Below are 17,630 nucleotides of genomic sequence, written 5' to 3'. Positions count from 1 at the left end.
TGGTAAGAAACTTGTGGTGATATGAGTAAATGGTTAGTTTGTAAGTATGTCTTTTCCTAGCTGCAGAAATTAAATACAAGCTTCTAAGTTTTTTCCCCTGGAAAATGCAAGCAGTATCTGTTCATCATTACATTCTCATGAAATTGCCCATATGGTCATTTAGATAGAGGAGTTCAAACTGAATTGCAAAGATTGTAAAGGATGAGCTGAAAAATCCATGCTGTTGTGACTACAGATGGAGAGTGGCACCATAGAATGGCACTGGTTGTACTTCAGGTGCAGTTTATGGGCACAAGGCATGTCCAGCAGGGTATGGTCACACCAGCCTGAGCCTTCCAGCTACCGCTGTTGCTTCACAAGTTTTCCTTGCAGCTGTTGCTGTGTACTCTCTCCTTTTTTTATGCCAGTAATAGGAGCCATATGTAGTAGAAATTTGGTGAAACTAAGGAAGAATGTCTTCAACCTGCTTAAACCTTTTCCCATCAAGAAATGAAGCCAGTTCAGAAATGAAACACATGCTGTTTGTAAGCCAGAACTGTGAGACTCCTTCTCTAAAGCCAGAGTGGAGGCCCTGCTCAGGGCTGCAGAGCTGCTCTGCAGTTTGCTGTCTGCAGTAGGGTGCAGGGCAGTTACTATCCTGTCCTGCAGGCAAAGTAGCTATTAAGGGATAAAGGGACTAAGTGCATTTTTAAGTCAGATGACATTTGGGATCTAACTGAGAAGTCCTGGAGAGGAAAAAAGGTGAGCAAATGTTAGTATTTGGAAGAAACATAATCAGAGATTCAAGCTGAGTAATTTTGTGAAATGTGAAGTTGAGCTCCAGGAGAGGGCTGAGAGTGGGTACGACTCAGCATTTGTGTAGAATCCTTTGAGGACTTAACTCATTCTTAAGTCCCTAATTTCTTTTTGAAGAAAACCTTAAATAGTTAGTAGGAGTAGAAACATTAAGAAGTTTCTTTCTCCTTTCTCCCTTTCATATTAGCTGCAACAAGGACAGAAAAGTACTGGAAGAATATTTTAAAAAGGGGTGAAACTTCAATTTGTGCAGACAAGAACCAACTGTTTTTCTCAGTAGTTTTTTTCCTTCCTCTGAGTAGACACTGAAAATTGCTGCCATATCTACAAGAAGCTATCTAATTCTGATTGATTAGTCCATTTGGCTAACTTAACAGACACAGTCATTAATTAAATTAACCATCCACATAAAAAGAAATTCAGCAATTCTTTTGATGGGAAGGAGGAGATGAACGTTTCAGAGCTATTAAAGCAGATTGGTTCATGGGGTATGGAGATAGCTAATCCCCCCTGAAGTGCAAAGAAAGATCATGTATGAGCAGATGAGCAGAGAGGAGGTTTCTGGGTAGGCATGAGTATAAAGGAGAATTAAAGTGTCCCACGTAGTGAGATACAGAAATCTGCCAGCTAAGTGGCTTTTTTGAGTTTATCTTGCTGTATATTTTAGTTAGCTCATAGCTGATACTGAAAATGGTTTAGGACCAGAGTGTAATGCAAGGTAATACAAATTGTCCTTTGTACTCTTACTGACTGGCAGATAGAAACATCCATTCTGTTCCCTCTCATCCAGTTTTTCCACTTTCTGGCTCCTTGTTTCATGATAGTCAACCTGCCTTATTTTCCTTGGTGTACAAGACAGGCTGTACTAGAAATGTCCTCTGATAGCCACTCCTTCCATATCTATTATTCCTGTTAATACTTGGTAGAGGATGTACACCACTGGGGGAAAATATTTAATTTTATGGGAAGCTTCCTCATCTTCATGTGCCCTGGTACCCTGACAGTGCCCATTCCTTTTACTGCAGCCCTCTCAACCATGATGTTGCAGGGGGCTTCCTTCTCACAATTTGGTCTGCCACAGGGGCTAGCATTAATCATGCAGCTGATACGGCATCTATCTCTTATCAGTGTCTCCATCATTTCCCTGAACCTGTTGTTTTCTCTTGAAGGTCTCCATATGTCTGTTGATAATTTCCTTCTGGCATTCGGCCCATCCAGACCTTTCTTCTGATTTCAACTAAAACCCCGTCTTCCTTTTCAGTAATGCATCTTACCTCAGATCTCTCATTTGATGTCCTTGTCTGGTACCATATTTAATCTGAAATTTCAGGTGTACGTAATGGGGAGTTGTGGAGACAAATCAGGGTGAATAAATGATAAGGAATTCCTACAGTGTTCAAGGAGACACAGCAATGATATCAGATATCATGAAGCCAGTCATTTATTTATAACACTGATGCTGACAAAGATACATTATAGTACTGTGATTATGTACTCCCTTTATTTCTGCCTTTCTTAACTTTGTAATTCTTCCTATGGCCTCTCAAGAGAACCCTGTAATTTCTGCTCTTTTTCTTCCATAACTGTTAGGATTTCAGTCTCTTAAATCTGGAGAGTTAATTTTTGTTCAGAAGCTGGCTAATAGGCATTTTCCTTCTCTGCTTGAAAGTGAAAGCTTCTATTAAATTTACAGGGATAATTCCCAGGTTTTTCTTCATTTCATATTCAAATGCAAACCTCTTCCTTTTTCAAAAATCTTTACCTACCTCTTTTTTTCTTCTTTTGACTTGAAGTGCTTTGTAATCTCTTCTTTTTTCTTTCTGTTTCTTTAAACACTTGACCTGTTCTGTCCTCTTTTCTCTTCCCACCACATTTTTTAAACTTTTTTTGGCTTCCTGGAGCAGCCTCTTTCTGCTGGGGAACCCATCTATATCCAAAGCTCATCTGTTTTCCTGGGTTCCCAATCCCACCTTCATTTTGGTAAACCTCCTATATAAGTACTACAGTTGATTCAAGGTAGAATTTAAGTGCATGCATATGCATCATCTTGGATAAGGATGTTTTCCTTATTTGGGGCCCTATTTTGTAATAAAATTCTCCCAGCTTCTGACTCTTGTGTACTGTTGTGACTGGGAAAGTTGGAAGAGCAAAGAGGACCTTGCTCATTTTTTTGTTCTGGCCCTTATGCTATTGAGTCTGTATGGGATAGGCTCACATGGACTTGAGATAATGCTTCAAAAATGCTGCTTCTGTAAACAAAATGACACTACTTAATTTGTGTACACTAAAATAATAGACCTCTGGAAACAGAATTGCCATTATTAGCATAGCAGCTTTTTTCTTTGTAAAAGCAATAGATCACATGTGCTTTTTTCCTGTGAAACGTTTTATTTTTAGGTCTTAACATATGCAGGTTTTTGCCATGCCTTTTTGAAAATTTTGTACCAATGCCTCAGCAAATGTTTCTGAAAATCTCATTCTGCAGTATTGTCAATTATAGTGTTGGTGTTTTTTCTCTGTAATTTTCTCCATCCTTTGTGTCTCTAAGATTTTTTCCCAATCTGTTTTGTTCTTTTTTTTTAACATGCCAGTTTTATTTGTAATTAATACTAAAACTACCACTTAAGCTGACAAAGATGGTTTCTAGGATAGATTGGCAGGCAAGATAAATTATTCCTGTTTCATTTCTACCATAGGAAAGTATTTATTTTTTAATGTTGAAATGCATATTATTTTAATGCTGATTGTCTTATCTTGCTTAAATAATCTTAACCATGTTTCACAAGTATTTTGATTTAGATTTTTGTTTGTTTTACAGTAAGGACTTCTTTTAAAATTATGCAGTTATATGCCTGTACTGTTACTGCAGACAAAACATGACTCCACCTATGAGGTGGTATCTTTTGGCCTGAGTTTTCAAGATAGTGTATAATGGTTAGATTGTAGCTTAGTTTTTAATAGCATTGATTGAGTTATTGGATCTTCGAGAGTGTTTTGATTTTTATGATATTTTTAGTGCTGTGAATCATAATAATAAAGCATAACATGGCTTCCTTTATGGGGCTTATACTGATAAAATATTCTCAGACATATCCTGCCATGTTACTTAGGATAGGCTTTAAAAATTTCTCAGTCTTTCAGATCTGTGGTCTGTTTGCAAGCTGTGGACTCAGTCCCAAGGAGCTGTGCAGGCAGGTGACCTCATGGTGTTTGCCTTCCAGACAGGATCATTTTGGGAATCAAGGCACTTGTGACAGACCTTGCTGGGGGTGGGGGAATGCCAGCAACTCCCCAGCTGTTTTCTTTTGTCCTCAAAGTAAGGACCAAGCAGGACGACAAAATGGATGGACCTGTTAAGGAATTGTTCTTTGGCCTACTTTGAAAGTAAATACAACTTGAACAGCCTGGGTATGTCCATCCCTGGGGTGGTGGGTGGAGGAAGAACAACTGACTGACCATCAGCAACCCTGGAGCTGGATGCCATGTGTAACCCCGAGGAGAAACAGGACCCTTCCAGGGTGCAGGCAGAGCAGCCCAGGTCAGGTCAGAGGGGCACTTGGCCAACTGCCCAGTCCCAATAGCCCAGGGCTGATGGTGAGGGAAAAGTGGAAGAGCTGAGCAAGCATGTATGAGGCTTCCCCTGAGCCCTTTTCCAGAACTCCCAACACTGAGTCAGGTACAGTCTTTCTGTGTGTTTGGCAGCTCCCAGTTAACGTCCACTAACTTGTCCATTCCCAGCTTGAACCAGTACAGACCTCTAGTGTTCATGCTTTCCTGCAATATATTGCACATTGTAATCAGCAGCTGTGCCAGTAAAGGTTCTTTTTAATTAGTTTTGAGCTTACTGACCTCTTTTGTTGCCTTCTAATACTTGTGTTGTACAAGGCAGAGAATGATCAGTGTCTTTGTTTTTTCATGCCAGACACAATTTCCAGATTTTTGAGAACACAACATACAATCTTCCAGAGCATTAAAACATTAACAGCACTATCTTTTAAAAAGCAGTAGTTTTGTCAGACCCACATGTGAAGAACCTGTGCTTCTCCTTGTCATTTCTCCAAATACAACTGTAAAGTCTCCCTGAGTTAAGCCATTCTGTTTGATCTCAGTCTTTGTACTCTAGACTTACTTTACTATCTTACATTTTATAATCTCTTGCATCTTCCTTGGCACGAAAACCTTTGTGTCCATTAGATAAGGAGGACGACATTAGTTTAACTGAGTCCCCCTGAAATAAAGAAGAGTAAAAGTAGAGCCCTAAGCTATAAAAAAATCTTTATTAAATTTGTGGAAGCATAAACTTTTGCTGAAAGAGTGTAGTGAATGCTGGGAAACTATATAACTAACTTCAGCAAGCTAAACTAAAGCAAGCTAACTTCAGCAAGCTAAACATTTGAAGAGAACATCTGTCAAAATTTCTAAATCTGGAAAGTGCATACAAGACCTTATAGAAGTCCTTGAGCTTCCCCCAGGGCATGAGTATCCTAAACATTTAATATTCACTTCTAAGAGGAATCAGAGTATTGTTATCAGTAACTCAACAGCATCTCTATTAGGTGCTCCTCAGTAATGGGTCATCTGCAGGCAGCTGTGCAAAGCATCAGTGTAGATATTGGGCCTGACCAGAATTAAAAGGGTTCACGCTGGTTCTGCAGCGGCCAAGGGAGTCACCCACTCTTTCTTTCACCCTTATTGAGGGCTGCTCAATCCCTCCTTTGCATCAGCTCTGGAGCTTACTGTACCTCTTCTCAAGAGATTTCAGTTACCTAATGCAGCAAAACCATGGTTTTGTTGAACCCTCCCAAGTGTACCTTGACAAGTGCCAGTGCTGACATCAAGAGTGTTTTGATGAGTGTTTGTGCTTACACAAGGTAGGTTCAGTGCTTGCTCCTGAGGGGGCATTGAGACTTCCTGCCTTCAGCAGCAACCAGCTGTGAACTCACTGAGACTGAGGAAACCCCACCTCCATGGACAGTTGTCCCAGGGATGCTCCCATTCAGTAATTTGTTAACATCCCTCATTTTATTGCCTCTGTCCCTTACACTTAGTCAAAGTCTTTTTGACTATACACTTATACAAAGTCTTTTTTTTTTTAACATCCAATTTCCACTGACTCATTGGCAGTCCTTGTACCTTTGAGGTTCTGCCATCATCTTCTGTAGCTTAATTAGTTGCTTTTATATCTTGGTATGTGAACTCTGGTGCATTCACATTCCCTCACAACTCAATTTTTTGCTAGACTTCAGGAGCCTCTTTGCGTTTCCAGGTAGTGGAACTTTGTAAGCAAAGCTGTCCAGTACCTGTCTGTAGTATTTGAAAAGAGATCTCCTTTGGGCAGTGGTATTAATCTTACCTCAGTTTGACTGGAAATACATCTTCTTTGACGTATTCTGGGATGACAGTTGTGTTTTCCAGGAAGGCATTCTATTGATCTGCCAAATCATTTTGCCAGAAACAAGTGTGGTCATGTCTCTCTTCCTTATAAACCAGGCCCTCCAAAAAAAAGTAACAGAAATTCCCTCCAGCCCTTAAGTGCATAAATTTGCTGTTTGTACAACTGAATTTGATCCTATTTCTAATATCCAGTCCTGAAGACCATCCAGGTCTTTCCTATGGGAGTTTTTTCAATCTCTTTTATTCTCCATGCTTTCCAATTTAATGTTATCAGCATATTTCATTGGAATGCTCCTGGGTTTTGTGCCTGGGTAATTAATGCAAATACCAAGCTGACAGTTTTTAGGGCTGATATTGGAGGACCCATACTTCCAACCTTGTCCTTCTTGGGGCTCACTCAGGGCAGTCACCGATGTCTCTGTGAGCAAAAATATCCATAGTCCTGTTGCCTGTTTGGCCAGGACGAAGCTCTGGAAAGATGAGCAGCCACTGCCCTGGGTGCTGCTCTGCTGTTCCTGGCCTCCCTCAGCAGGTCAGTTCATGTTGATGCCTTTTCTTGGTCTTAAAATCAAGAGTCAAACATGGTTGGAAGGGAAAAAGGGATTTTACCTTGGTATTTATTTTAAGGATCCTTAGGTGCACTATGCCCAGGTAGAATGCACCCCAAGGCACACCGCAATGCACACCCCCCAAAAGATAATTAATAAAACCCAAAAAGGTTTTATTAATTAGCACATCTATCAAAAATTCCCCAATGAGAGGCTTGAGTGAGCCCCCCCTCCCCAAGGAACCTTCCCCTGGATGGTTCTGTCTTAGTTTACAGAATGTGTTCTGGAGAGGACCTTGGGGTCTGGGACATTCTGATCCCTAACTACGAAGCTCCTAAAATGTTTAGTCTTCTAGCTTAACAAACAAGTCCAAGAATGTAGGCAAAAAGCATTAAGAATACAGAAGTTGTAAAAATGTATAAAAGGGGTATAAAAGAAAAGACAAAAAATCATCACGGCATGTCTAAGCTCCGGTGTTTTGCTGTTTGAAGGAGAAATACTCGATTTTTGCCTCTTCTGCTGAGCAGGTATGCGCTCACTGCCTCCTGCCCCAGTGGCCAACCTGCCTTTTGTCAGGTTTTCTTTACCAATTCTTCATCTTTTCCAGCTTAATTGTCACTGAGGTGGGACAATAGCAAGACTTTATACTGATATAATCTCAGTAAAATTTTGTAGTCTTTGAACACGCTTAGTGAAATTTATGATGTAGATAATGTGGTCTCATCCAATCTTAACAATTCTGTGATTCTGTGGTTTGCCTGACTAGAAAATAACTATGAGGAAGAGTATTTGACTGGTTTAGCATTTGAGTGTCTTAGTAAATACAGCCTGCATTTAATTTATATATGTTTGCCTCAGGTCTGATTGTTTTTTCTCCTTGGTGTTTGTTCCAAGTCCTTGTGTACTTGGAGACTGGGATTCCTATTGCCCAGAGTCTTTTCCTCTGGCATTGCTAAAGCTGCAGGGCTCCCAGGGAGTGTGTGCATCTGTGCTGAGAGCCTTCCTGGGCTGTGGCTCCTGGGCCCACAGCTTTGCCTGCCCATGCAGCATGGACCCCAGCTCACCATGTTGGTGTTACAAGGTCATGTCGTTGTTGTGCCATTGTGCCCTTTGAAGCCTGCCAACACAGCTGCCACTTTCCTTCAGATTCCAACTGGTTTCCCATCCTCCTGCTTTTTTGCTTTTTTTGAAGTTCACCTAACTTCGGTCCTGTTCACTTTTAGCAGCAAATAGAAAAGTCTCTTGAATTACAGTCAGTGTCAGTGGTTGGTTTTGAACCTTCCATGAAGACACTCCCCTCAGTTTTCCTTGTCCTACCTTCTGCTGTTAAAAATCAGTGTATCCCATGCACTGTGTAACTCCATTGGAGGTGGTTGTTTCAGTGATTTTTATGAACATTTTAGGAAAAGTATCCTGCAGGTTTTGCCCTTTTCAAATGTAAATGTTTAATCAGTGCTTGCTGAGAGGGAGTACAAGAACACATGCATGAAGCTTATGGCTCTTTATTCTTCTTCTTGCAGTGACCTTCTGTCTTCTGAATATCTTGAGAGGCATATCGAGCAAGGTGGGAAGACAGTGGAAGTTAAAGTAAGAATTTCCTTTTTATGCTTTTCTTTTTTAATTTGCTTGGCTTTTGATGTTAATGCAAACTCACATATTTTTGTGAATGGAGAGGTAACTGACTTTTCAAGTGATTTGTTTTACTGTTTTGAGGCAAGCATGTTTCATGTTTTCTAACTTTCAGCTTTAAACAAGGCAAATAAACTCCATTGTCTAATTTAGTACATTCATGTTTATATCAAAATGGTATCCATGAAAAATGTATACATAGTGGTTCTTTTTACTAGTAAATATACTTTACTTTTGATGCCTATTGAAGAAAATCTTTTTGTTTTGGTAGACAGCCTTTTCTCATTGTACTAAACCCAAAGTTTGTTGGTTTGTTATGAACTTATTTGTAAATTTGAGAATAGTAAGATTTATTGTATAATATTTCCAAATATCCAGTCACCAGTTGTGGGTTTCTTTCTCTGTATGTTTGTTGGCATGGTGACTACAAGATGCTCTTTGTTGCTGTTGTCTTGTGTGAAATGTCCCACAGCCTTTGCAGAAGTGTTTTGTTGCTTGCATGCAACATGGCAGATTTTTCTTGAGGACCCTTCTATTTGTTAGGACTTATTTTGCAGATGTCAGCTATAATTTTTGTATCAATTGCTGTAGATTACATAGAGTGTGCAGAAATGTATTATACGTGGTACAAAATGGAAACTCTAAATTTGCCTATCAGGTAAATACTAGGTAAAATTTTGTTCAAAGTTTACATTTTATTGAAAGGAATCCCCAAAACTGTTTTACTAAATCTGAGATCATCTAAATACTTTGAAACAAATGCATTAATCTCTGCAGTGTGAAAGTGGAAATGGGAATGGACAAAGCAGTCCTTTATCCACTGGATAGCTAAGATGCATGTTTCCTTTGGTTTATCCCCTTCTGTCATTTGCAGATAGGAAGTCTGCTCTTCCACTGTTATCAAGATAATAGTCTGCATACATTATCAGACTGAGGCAAACACATAGGTGTTCCATTAAATTGTAAAGACTAATTTCTTAGCTCTGCTCTGCAGTCAAGAAGTCTTGCTTGACTGAAATTCAGAATATGAGTCAAAGCAGAAATAAAGATAATAGCTGATATTAGTAAGAACAAAACAACCCATTTGTCTGCATTAAGATATATATGCAAGTTAGCTAAGGTAATCCATCCAAGCCCTGTCACTGAATTGTTCCTGATGAGCAAACCTTAATCAAGCAAGGAAATGTTTGAAATCAGTGGCTCTACATATTTAAGTACTGTTTAATTGAATGGGGAAATGATGAGGGGATCAGGTCTTTCAGAGGAAGGGTCAGAAAATGTTCTGGGCAAAACAGCTCCCAGCCTCAAGGGTCCCAGAGATTATTTCCCCTTCATTTAGATGCTGAGCCAGGCTCAGGGTATACCTTCAGGGATGGCTATCACTGCCTTACTCAGTATTCTCAAATCTGTTTTAAGTAGAGAACTGTCATTGCTGCACTGAGCTTGATACTTGAGGTGAGCTGAACTGGGAGTGAAAGGGGCTGCAAAGACTGTACTGCAAAGGAGAGGGGTTTCTGCTCGAGTGGCGAGTTTCCCTCTCTGTGCTGCCCTGTACCTTGCATACCCGTGGGCAGGGGTGCAGGGGTGGCCAGGCTGTACAGGTGGGCTCTTCTGTCCCCTACTATTCCACTGCTCCAGGAGTTCTGCAGGCAGCAGTTGTATGGAAGCATGCTAGGAAAGGGGATGTAAAGTTTTTGTTTGTTTTGTTGCATCTGAGTGTGTGGGATTGGCAGGGAGAGAAGAAGCTGCTGTGACAAAATGTCAGAAAAGCCTGGTGGCCACAGTCATGGGAACGTTTTCATAAAAGTTCAGATACCAGAAGATTTTTGGAAAAGTGCAGGCTACCAAGTACACTTGACACTGAGTGAGACTGATTTCAGTACTCAATAGATGTTTAAAAGTAAATCTGGTTCCCTCTGACTGATCAGTATTTTTCAGAGGATCTGTAACTGCACTGGAGAGCTTTGTTTGTTTGTTGAACAATTTCTGAAAAGACTGGCAGTATCTGTTTTGCATTTGTGAATCTGAGCTCTGGTTTTACATCAAATGTTTTGAAAATCTTACTGCAACCACAAGAAATTTCCATGATGGTGATTTACCACCTTCAATTACTGTGGGAATTGTTTACCATAACTGGTAACATAATTATTATACTAGATTTTAGGGATTGTGCAGATTGCTTAGATACTTATTTAAAATAGCTAGTAAAAGGGTGCAACTTATGAATAAATTACAAAATATGCACTCTGCTATGCAGCATATTCTTAAGCAGAAGTTGAAGAGGTATTTCAGAAAGGAGCCAGGTTTCTATCAGTTGCTTCAACATGCTGCTCTTCATCCACCTCTGTGTAATTTGTCTTGGGCTGTAGGCAGAGACAGAAGCAGCCTGGCAACATCTCTGTTGCTGCTTTGGTGGGAGAAATGGTGACAGAAAGAAAATGTCCATCTGCCATCCAGTGCCAGCTGCAGGCTTTGAGCAAGACTATTTATACAGCAAAATGGCCTCCTCTGTTCTTGGCCTTCGTACTGGAGGGGTGTATTTTAAAATGTGTCCATATTCCCCCTTGCATTTCTCTGTGCAAGAAGACAGCACAGACATGCAAACCATCAGTGCTGCTGTTGTGTCATCAGCAATACGGGAGAGGAAAGGAGCTCTGAGCCGCTGTGTGAAGGCAGCTGTACGTACACTCAGCGGTTCGGGAACATTACAGGCATGAGTGTGTCTGGGAAGCAGATCCTGCCGTGGCTCATATGCTGTGTGGAGTTGATAACTACTTTTGCTACTCCTCCCACTCTCCTTCCCTCCCCGTGAAACTTCCTGTGCTGTAAAATACATATGGATCATCTGCCATTACTGAGGATGCTTTGAAGAGGAGAGGCAGGCAGGGGAAGGGAGAAAATACCACTTTTAAGTAGCAAAGGAATTTGTACTGGGAGAAGAGTCCTCAGCTTAACATACCTTTTCATCATAAGTTGCCTTACATTTGATTTCTGCATAATTATTAATACATTAGACCATTGTGAAGGTGGAACATGTTTTTGCAGGGTGCCAGCATTTAGCTGCTGTAGAGGAGAGGCTTCTTGTTAATTTGGCACAGTTAGGCAGCACCTAAGACATTCTTATTAAACCAGCAGCAGTGTGCAGTGCCTAAGAAAAACAAAAGGAGGTAGATGTTTGAATTATTTCAGTGTTTCCCCCCTCACCCTCCTTTACTGTACATCATGCCTCTACTAGGAAAGCAGCAGTGTTGGCCTAAATTTCCTCTGGTAGCAAAGAGAATAATCAATTAATAAGAAAGAGAAAAACCCTTCTTGGCATTGCCTTTTCCTGATTGTGTCATTCCAGATCATCCTATGCTCATAGCACATCAATACTCGACCTGTGTGTATACCTAATGTTGTTGCAGTATATCTCTGTGTCCTTTTATCTCCCTCTCTCCCTCTTTTTTTGGTTGTCATTCTGTCACTGATGCTGTCAGTGAGATGAAAGGCAAAAAACAGCTGTAGTGCTGAGTAATTCACATTGCTGGATTTTTCACCCTCAGAAGGAACAACTGATATCTATTCAGTGATATTTTCTCAATAAAATGTTTCAGTTTTCCTCTTCAGAGTGTGTAGAAATAAATGTTTCTGCTTGTATTCCCCCAAAACAGTGGACAATTCTACTAGTTCTTAGAAAATTGCTTTCTGAAAAAAATTAAGCCATGAAAATAATTCAGAACCCCAGTCAGAAAACTTGCACAGATAGAGATGTGGTAGATAAATACCAAAAATTTTTGATGGCATGTTTAAATACGACTAGAAGGAACTATATTTCATAGGCAGTCCTTAAAATCTAAAATTCTTTAGTGTGGTGGTGTAAACACAGCATGTGTATTATGGGCACAAAATTACAGTGAGAGTGCTTACGGCATAAACTGCTGCTTTTTGCTTCAACCTTGCAGCATGTTCATGTGATAGCATCAAGCAACATGAATGGGGACATATCAGATGCTAGGTACTGTTTTTCTCTTTTGTGGCGTTAACAGAGAAGCTTTGGCCAGCCTTGTCTCGCGGGTTAGGATTGCCTGGTGGCTGTGAGTCCCAAGCTGTGCTGAGCCGTGCTGCTGGGCCATGCGGTGCTCAGACTGTGCCCACTGGGCTTTCTTCAGAGCACCCACAGCCATCCTGTCCAGCTGGGGTGCCCCAGCACGGCCTCCTGCTCTGTGGGGGTGCCAGCAGAGGAGCCATCATTGTAGTTTGGCCAATGGGGGGTGTGGGGCAAATGCATGTTAATGCTGCACAGCAAAGCAGAGCTGTTAGCTTGCAAAAGTAGCCATTATGTTGTGTGCATTGTTTGACAAGCAGTGTGTGCAAGATGCCTGTTATTGTAGCTTACAGCTATTTTAATGCTTCTGCACAAGAGGGGAAAATTACTGTTCTTCATTGCCTTGCTGTGCATAAAGCCTTGGCTAGTGTGTGACATGATGTGTATTTGAATGGCTCTTTAAATGTCCTTTTTAAGGAAAATAATATATAAGGGAGAAAAATATTAAAATCTTGAAAGACCAGAGGAGTCTGGGTACCCTTGATATGGCAGGTACTGCTTTTTCTGTTAAACTTTCTCCTTCAAATCTGGTGTACTTGAGGAGTTGTTAAGGTACAGTCCCTTTACTGAGGGCAGTGTGTGTGTCTGTGTCACATCTGTGCTTGTGTTTGATGAGACCTTACCTAAGTAGCATTCCAACATCTAGTTGTTATCTCCACAGGTATGAACTGATCGTAAGTCTACAATAATTTTTGGTGCAGCCAGAATAAACACTTAACCAGTGAGCAGGTCATTTTAATAATTGACTGCTATGTTTCCAGTCTTACAACAAAGTGCCTCTGCAGCCATCTTCCAGTTAGGGCATCCACTGTCTGAGTAGAATCTCTTATTTTTCTTCAGGTTTTGGTAACTCACCATTTTGTAACCAAAGAGGAAGGTGTTTCAGCTATCAGAAAAGCCTGTATGCTAATTCCTGTAAGGGATTACATTTTCTCCTGAAAAGCAGAATACCAGCTGGGCTGGCAGAGGATGGGATGGGAGTGCAGGAAGACTCAGCCCTGGGAGGCTGGAGCCTGGGGCTGGTGGGGAGCTCTGTGTGCATGTACCTGGAACTTGCACAACCTGGTGATGAAAACTGAAAAGGAACAAATCATAAATAATGCAGGAATTATATATGCCTGTTTCTGGCAGAGCTTTTTTGGCTGTGTCCAGAGACTGGAGAAGCCATTAGTATCAGAAAAATCACTCTCTAGCTTGTTTGAGAGAGGACTTTGAACAAGGGTTCCTGTAATGTCGTCAGATCTCCTCTCTCTTACACCCTCAACAGAGCTCTGTTTGCCTCATGGCAAATTATTAACAAATCTGGGCCATAATCTACTTTTTAGTGATAGCAGTAAACTAGCTGAAGAAGAACTGACAGGGAGTCTGAGTCTGACACAGTTTAGCAGGGGGTTCCTTCAAGGTTGATCTTCAGAGTGCTCTCATCAAATGTTTTCATTAATGACTTCTGTAAAAAAAAGTATGTGTATGTTAATGAAATTTGCCAACAGTGAGAAGCATTAGAGTGCACAGAAAGATCAGCTGGAGAACTGGCTATCTTTGACCAATAGAGTAAATAAAAACTGAATAGAACAAATGGCAACTTCTTACACTTAGAGACTAATTACGGGTGTTTTCACTGTACAATGGAAGTTCATAAATTGAAAGTTCCACAAGAAGGCGAAGATTAGAGTGTAGTAGTGGAACAGAATGGCAGGATGGAAGCAAACTGGTCTCAGAGTATACCAGTCAAATTATTTCCTGTAAGTTTTGACTGGAATTAATGTTACTGTATGTGTCTTGATGAAGAGTTGACAAAATTTTTTAATTTCCATGTGTTTTCAGTTATTCTGGACATCTTTTTCTTTCAGTAGTGTCATGCTGTCACACTAACTTGATAGGCATTGAGAAATATCTCATTTTCCTGTTGTAGCATTGTTTGAATTTTGGAAGCAAGCCCTTTGGGGTTTAGAAAATCTAGTATCCTCTGGGGGATACCAGGGCAAGATAATCAGCCCTTGTATATAATGCATTTGCCTGACCTAATGATGGTGCAGGCTGGCACTTTTAATGTACATTTACAGTAGCTTTTTTAAAATATCTGATTATCTCCCTGCTATTACTAGCTTACTTTCTACATACATCCTGCTACCAAGGAGAAGAAAATTAAAAGTAGCAGCTTTCTGTATTAGGAGTCATTCCCAGGTCATGGTTTTGAATATACTACACTAGAATGAATCCCAGATCATGATTCATGTAGGATTTTGAAGGTTTAATTATCTTGTCTCCCTTTTCTTTGTGACATTAAAAAAATTATCCTGTGGGTATAACTAGTCCTGCAGGGGAAAAAAACTGTCAGAAAGTGGAAGTCTTCCGGAGCTTAAAAAGTACATTTCACTGTGGATGTGGACCCCAGTGATGGTGCATGGTTCTGCTGAAGTGACAAGTCAAGCGACTGTGTGACCATCAGGAGTCACCTCTTGAGTACTCTGCCACAGTTTTCTCTCGTTCCAGAAGGAGGACAGCTTGAACTTGCAGAAAAGTCTCCCAGCTTTGTGCACCTCATGAGTTATTTTCCATGAGCCTGCAACATACGGTGTACATAGCCAGAGACTGGTAGCAACCAAGTGTTCTGTAATCTCAGACCATACAGGGACGGAGTATGGCTGAGAGAAATTAATTACTTCTATAACATTAAAGAACATAAAATCACTTTGTAGATGCTCTTATTAAAAATAAAACTATCTTTTTGGGTTTAACTTAATCCCTTTGAGGGGGAATTAAGCTAAGCAAACAGAAGCTGCTGTACTTCTGAAGGACTGCTTCCATGCAAGGCTTTGGAGTGCTTTAGCTTGACATCTTTACTTTCTTCATCTTGACTTCTGTAAATAGCTTTGCCTAGACATGTCTGTTGTTCCCTATGGATACCAAACTGGCACTGGATTATAAACAGTCGGTTAATGTTTCTAGACACAGCCTAAGGCTCTGTGAATTTTCACTTAGAGAGAAGGTTCTGTCATTCAGAAATAATGAGCCAATAAGGATATAAGAGTGGTATTGTTTTCTATTTTCCTCAGAACTTTATGTTCTGCTGACTGATTGGTATCCATGTAGGTGTTGTGCTGTGTTTATAGTAATCTTGTAAATCACATTCTTATACCTTGGCTTCACACTTGGGACAGGCTGATGAATTGAAGTGGCAGATTAGAATGGGTAGATTATAAAGAATTTTCATACTGTCCCTTAAAATGTTTACTTCCATTTCCCTGGAACAGGCATGCAGGAATGGGGCAAAATGACTGTCATTAAAATGACTTGTATGCCATGACTTAAGAGACACTAGCCACTGGTACAAGAGCTGTCTGAAAGGCAGCAACAGAGTAGGCAGGAAGAGGTAACCTGTTCTCCTCTGCCTCATCTTTGTCTGGCAGCCAATAATAAAAATAATTTTCCCTAACACCAAGGTAAGTCAAGGCAAGTCAAGAGTCTGTTTCCCAGGCAGATGCCAAGGCAGCTTCCAGAGCAGATGGTGTTGCGTTGGCATGAGCTCTCTGTCCACACCCTGCAGCTATGTTCGTGGAGCATCTTCTCTTATAGCTACTGGGCAGTAAACACAACCCTCATTTGGCCTCTGAACCGGGGAGCTGGGCTGATACCTCGTGCCATCTGCTGAAGGCTCTTGCTGTGAGTCACTGATGGCAGTTGGAGCGAGTCGCCTGCGTGCAGGATCCTGTCACATACATGCGTGTCTCTGTTTGTTAAGAGTGCTGCCAACAGTCTTTAAACATGGGCATTTTGTGGAGAAGGTTTAGAAGCAGCTGTGCCTTATCCTAATTTTGGAATCTGTGTCTGTGATTTCAGAATCTGAAACAGCGTTATAATCTAATGTCACTACAGCGTGTCGGCTCTGAGTTATATGAGCACATGTGATAGCCATCCTCCTACAGAGGGAGGGCACCGTTCACATTTTCAGAACATTTGGCTTTCAGGCATCTGCAGTCCAGAGACTACTCTGCAAAGAGGTGGTGCCAGGTTCCTGGCATTGTTACTGAGCTGAGTAAAAGCTGAGCACAGGGCTCAGCACAGCCTGACAGCAGGGCCCCTGCCAATTGCTGAAGTATGTGTCAATTAAATGTCTTCTCTCATTGCAGTTACACAGGTCAAAGTGCCATTTTGACTTTTCTGTTTACAAATAGAAACCCATTCATAACAAGTTGTTTTCTGCTAGAAGTCAGTGATCGAGGGTGCATTTTCTTTTCCTGTTGCTGTTGCTCATGCAGCCTTAGTTATGAATTTTTGTAACTAGTGGTCCCACAATGGGTAGCTCCTTAAACAGCTAATAATTATGTCTGGCAGCTAAACATTATCTGGCATTCACAGAATGGTGGCTTGAGCCTTAGCTGGCCTTTTGGGAGCTTTCTGCTGCAAGGAAAGAGAGAGAGATATGTTACTAGGATTTGAATTAGACCAGCAATCTCTTTTCCTTTGGATTAAAGAATGTTAAAATAGGAAGATGTAGGAGAAGGGAGGTATTAATTTTAAGGTCAGTGCCTGACTGTTGCATGAGTTTTACTGGCCAGCACCTCTCTTAATTGCAGAAGATGGCTTACTTGGAGATCCAATGTAGAAAGCAGATGAATGTGCATCTTTATTTTACTCCCCTGGGAAGGTCATAGTGTCTCTGAGACGAATAACAAGCCCTGCCAGTGAATGGTCAGCAGATGCTTTCTGCACTCTGACTGCAGAGAAGGGTGAACTGCAACCATTAATGACTGTCAGGGCTGTTCTTTTGCTTTACTTATTTCACCCTTTATTATGAATATTGGTGAATGTTTTTTTCATCTCTTTTGTGTCTGCTCAGCAGCTGGTGCCTCTCAAAGCAGGGACAAACTATCTTAAAGGATAAAAAAGGGCATGGGTTTTACTTGCATTGCTGACATCTGTGTCTTATCATTTTTTATTATCTTTGCCACAGTACGTACCCGACAAAGTTGCAGGAAAACTTGTACTGACATGGGCAAAAGGGTTGCATGTGGTTGGAGATGAGATGAGCTGTAGCAGTTCACAGGGCACATAGCCCTAATTCAGGATTTTGCTATAATTATCCAACTTAAGCATCAAGATGAAGACTATCTTATGAACTGACAACTACCATAATGATTAACTTGCTTTAATAGACCCTGGGGTCATTCTGGTTT

At 40.8% G+C, this 17,630-nt stretch overlaps 1 protein-coding gene across 13 annotated transcripts in view; it reads left to right on the top strand.

Moving 5' to 3' along the window:
- The window catches only part of ADAM22 (ADAM metallopeptidase domain 22), a 128,964-nt gene that overhangs the window by 50,306 nt on the left and 61,028 nt on the right, over window positions 1-17,630 (top strand). For all 13 annotated transcript variants that reach the window (XM_039548960.1, XM_039548959.1, XM_039548958.1 and 10 more), the window contains exon 4: window positions 8,258-8,324. In XM_039548960.1, the coding sequence (XP_039404894.1) occupies window positions 8,258-8,324 (67 nt within the window). The remainder of the gene's footprint in view (window positions 1-8,257; window positions 8,325-17,630) is intronic.

This window comes from Corvus cornix, chromosome 2 (assembly GCF_000738735.6).
Source record: "Corvus cornix cornix isolate S_Up_H32 chromosome 2, ASM73873v5, whole genome shotgun sequence".
Classification (NCBI taxonomy): domain Eukaryota; kingdom Metazoa; phylum Chordata; class Aves; order Passeriformes; family Corvidae; genus Corvus; species Corvus cornix.
The sequence above is the reverse complement of the archived record's forward strand: the minus strand, read 5'-3'. Positions and strand labels throughout refer to the sequence as shown.